This window comes from Limulus polyphemus, unplaced genomic scaffold (assembly GCF_000517525.1).
Source record: "Limulus polyphemus unplaced genomic scaffold, Limulus_polyphemus-2.1.2 Scaffold4904, whole genome shotgun sequence".
Lineage (NCBI taxonomy): Eukaryota > Metazoa > Arthropoda > Merostomata > Xiphosura > Limulidae > Limulus > Limulus polyphemus.
The window spans coordinates 74,598-79,013 of NW_013670514.1; the positions used below are offsets into that span (position 1 = coordinate 74,598).

The following is a 4,416-nucleotide window of genomic DNA, read 5'->3' on the forward strand; positions in this document are numbered from 1 at the left end:
CTTACACTGCTAAATTGGGGACGGCTAGCGCAGATAGCCCTCATGTAGCTTTGCGCGAAATTCAAAACAAACAACAAATAAAACTTCTTAGTTTTCGTCTTCGGTTACACGATGAATAGTTTTAAGTATTTTTTTAAATACTTGAATGTGTATAAATAATTTATGTTACTTTTACGATATTTACTAAATAAATGATAACATCTTTTATGAGTGAAAACATCTTGAAGGTTACAGATCATGAAAAATATTTATTTTAAACGTTGTAACACAATGTGCTATCTGCGCTCTATCCACCTCGGGGAATCGAACTCGTATTTTAGCGTTATAATTCTTTAGACTGACTCCCCCAGTGGCCCAACGTTAAATCTGAAGGCTTATAACGTTAAAAACTGGGTTTCGATACTCGTGGTGGGCACGGCACAGATAGTCCATTTTGTAGCTTTGCGCTTAATAACAAAAAGCTGGCCCATTAGGGTACTACTTAACGTACTTTTCTGTTCGTTGTTGTTGTTTTTAGGAATCATACTCTACTCTTTTGCAAGTCTAACACACCAAGTGAACGTATAACACAATTTTGGAACATAGATATTAGAAATCTTTTTTTGTATTTAAGTTTGTTGTTTGTATTTCTTTTGTTAAGCGTAAAGATGCACAATGAGCTACTTGTGTTATGTCCACTGAAGGGATAGAAGCACAAATTTTAGCATTATCAGCCCTCAAACTTGCTGGAATGTCCTTATTTGTCTTTAACAAACTATTAAGGAAATTTTCTTTCTTTATCAGTTTGAAAGGCATATGTAAGTATAGTGTTGTCGGACAGAGGCCTAGTATGGTGATTAACTCATAACATGCAGGTCGCGGAATCAGAACCCATCACCGAACATGCTCGCCTTTTCGGTTATGGGAGCATTATAATGTGATGGTCAGTTACACTATTCCTTGGTAAGGAGTAGCTCAAACGTTAACGTTTGGTGATGTCAACTAGCTGTCTTCCTTTTTTTCTTTTTAGTCTGTCCCTTCAAAGTTGGGGACGATTAGCACAATTAATCTTCGACTACAAAATTCAACAACCAAACAAACCTACCATATGAACGTAAGTAATCACATAGGCCTAAGTCAAAGATACGAGTGAGTCTTCACTATATTATAATTAATGTCAAGCAACAATAAATAAAATTACCAAATATCATTATTAATATTGAAATTTATATGTTTATATTATGTAATGCCGGCGAGGTTAGTTTGGCACGTGAAAGGGGGTACACCTTTCCTTTAGTACAGAAAGACTACGTTAAAAATGTGGGAAAATAACAGTGTTGCTAAGCCTGAATTGAATTAAGTAATCTTATCGTTGTAACGGTTTTTTACTGTTTGACTATTTTTTTTTTATCATTCAGTAAATATAATGTAAAGTCTAGTCCACTTAACAAAAAGGAAAGCGTTTTATTTCTTCAACTACATTCTACAGGTTATGTTAGGTGGTAAGCCTAATTCACAAATAAAACTTAACAGTGACCTATTAAATTTCTTCTTCTTTTATATACGACACAATTCAACATTGGCTGACTAACAGATACCTAAGTAACTGACTAACTAATTTACTGTCTAACCGACTGGCTGTTTCTATGACTAAGTCTCTTATTCGCTAACTAACTCATTCACTCATTAGCTCTCTCTCTCTCAGTCTCGCTGATCAGTTGACTTACTTGTATTTCTTATAGTTCACAATATTTTCCCCTAAACCTCCCAATTATTCGAGACGTCATGGCTGATCTAAATATTTAGGAAACTTCTAGGCATCGTGCTATATAAACCTCCCTCTAGCAAACAAAACATCTAAATTAAAATATTCAAAGCATAGCCTCAAACATTATTAATATTTCTTTCTTAATTAAGTGGTTTATCCTTAAAAGTGGTATTTTGAAGAAGTTTTTATTTGTCTTTCTGGAAACATTGAAAGTCTCAGAATTCAGCAGAGGCTTGAAAATCTTTATAACTAATTTCACAATCCCTATTAATGACAAGTTTGATGTTTACGGTTCGTTCTTAAAGTAATAACTTGCGTTATTAGTTAGTTTCGGAATATCGAATTAAACAAAAGTCTAATTTGCGCGCATTTATTAAGACATCAATGAAAGAAGACGTTGTTACTTCTCCGTTCGTTAGTTAATTTTCCCGTAAATTCTTTCCGACTAAACTTTAGCGACACAAGTCCTTTCTTAAATAAAACTGCTTTATTCTTTCCGAATACAACTTTACGATACACTTAATTTCAACAGTCGCTCTATAACAAACGCGATAACTCACGACTCACATGACCAACAATATTCTGTCCGCATACATTCAATTACTCATTACACTGTTGTTCCGTCACGTTGTGATCGTCTTATATATATATATACACCAGACTACCCCCAATCTAGTAGTCTCCCGATAATTCATGAAGGTTCGAGAAGGACGTGGCGTGATACTAGTCACGTGACCTCGCTGACGCAACAACGTTTTAGACAGTACTGATTAACAGGAGTATATTTTTTGTATCTTAAATAGTGACAAATGCTCTCAAGGATTGTTATGTTATGGATGTTTGAATGTGATTGCGTTGTAAGACTAGGACTAAGATCACTTGCCTGTAAACATCACCATATATTCTTCGACGTTTATATAAAGGTCCTAAATGCATGGGATGGCTGAAAGAAACTTTTAAGAAAATTAAGGTTATTAAATCTTTTGGTGACCGACAAGTAGTTGGGAGAGGCTGTATAGTCTGTGTTTGTTTTTTAATAAGTTTGTTTGTTCGGTTTTAGCGCAAAGCTACATGATGGTTTATCTGTGATCTGTCCACGAAGGAGAATCGAACTCCGGATTTTAACGTTGTGAGTCCCAAATCATACTGCTGACCCATCGTGGCGCAAAACAGAAAAGATCTTGCTTCTATAATCAATTACAGTGATCTACTCCAAGGGGTCTCAAACTGGGAGTCATGGGATTTCGTTATATAGTTTCAAGGAAGTCGTAGTATCTTCAAAAATCAGTGTCATTTGGGATGAAATATATATATATCCTTAAATAAAAGTTACAGATGGCGATTCCAAAAAGAAGAAAATAGGCAACATACTGAAGTGGAAAAAAGTTAAACTATTTATATGGATTCATGTGGTATAAGTCCTCAGGTCCTCACAAGTTAATCCTATGAAATGTGATGTCGGTGTATAACTGGGTAGATTTGATTACTTAAAGACTCACAAGTTAATCCTATGAAATGTGATGTCGGTGTATAACTGGGTAGACTTGATTACTTAAAGACTCACAAGTTAATCCTATGAAATGTGATGTCGGTGTATAACTGGGTGGACTTGGTTACTTGGCTCTAGCATAAAAAGCACGAGGTGGAAAAAAATACTGTTTTCTTGTTAAGCACAAATCTACACAATTAGCTATATTTACTGTGTCCACCACGGGTATCGAAACCCAGTTTTTAGCTTTATAAGCCTTCAGACTTACCACTGAGCCACTGGAAGGGGGGAGCGTGTTCTACGTATATTTTTAATATCACACTAATTTGGAGTATGTGAGGGTTAAGGGAGTTATATCATTTTTATTAATCAGTCATAGCGCTAAACTTAATAAGACCGGTTCTGAATACGGCGGTAAGCCACCATAAAGTTTTTATATTAACGCTCTGATATTACAACAATAAGGCTTAATGGTAAATTTTGAAAACATAGACATAGCTAGTTACGTACACTTCCCACCAGGTGAACATTATGGAATGTGAGTAATCCTACACTGCTGGTTTATGAAATATGATATCAAATGTAACGACGAATCATGATTCAGTAACTTTCGGAATTCTAGTTGTAGTCTGTAGTATTTTAAACCGATAAGCCTTACGAGGAAATATATTTATTACAGCACAAGGTGTTTATCATGATCGGCTGGAAAGCGACCGTCCGGGATATACCGATGAACCTATATCAGATCCCTCCGGAGAAACTGGCAACGGCCTCGCCCGTCGAGTGAGGAAAGCGCAAGTAAGAACGTACGAACTTAAAATTATTTATTAACACTCATAACTGTGCCTTAAATAATCGTGTACTGGTTAACAAACTAAGACTGAACTGTACATCAAACGCAGTGGAGACTTAAAACCAAATAAATTAAAGTTACAAAATGATCGTCGTTTAAAATGAAATAAAATATATAGATATATATGTACAAACAGGTTAAAATGATAGTTATCCCTAAATATAAGTAGCCAACTATAAGTTGATATCATATGAACTTGTATGAAGTACGTGCATTGAAAATGAGTATCAAAGTAAGACAATTACACTAATACTTCGATAATGTGAGTTTGGCAACTAACATTACTAACACGCTGTTCATTTATCATCCATGGTTTAACACCCTGTT

At 35.1% G+C, this 4,416-nt stretch overlaps 1 protein-coding gene across 1 annotated transcript in view; it reads left to right on the top strand.

Moving 5' to 3' along the window:
* LOC106471854 (mucin-17-like) overlaps positions 1 to 4,416 on the top strand; it is a gene marked incomplete at its 3' end in the record, with an annotated part of 51,118 nt that overhangs the window by 41,757 nt on the left and 4,945 nt on the right. The window contains exon 8 of the mRNA XM_022400467.1: positions 3,916 to 4,034. Within this exon, the coding sequence (XP_022256175.1) occupies positions 3,916 to 4,034 (119 nt within the window). The remainder of the gene's footprint in view (positions 1 to 3,915; positions 4,035 to 4,416) is intronic.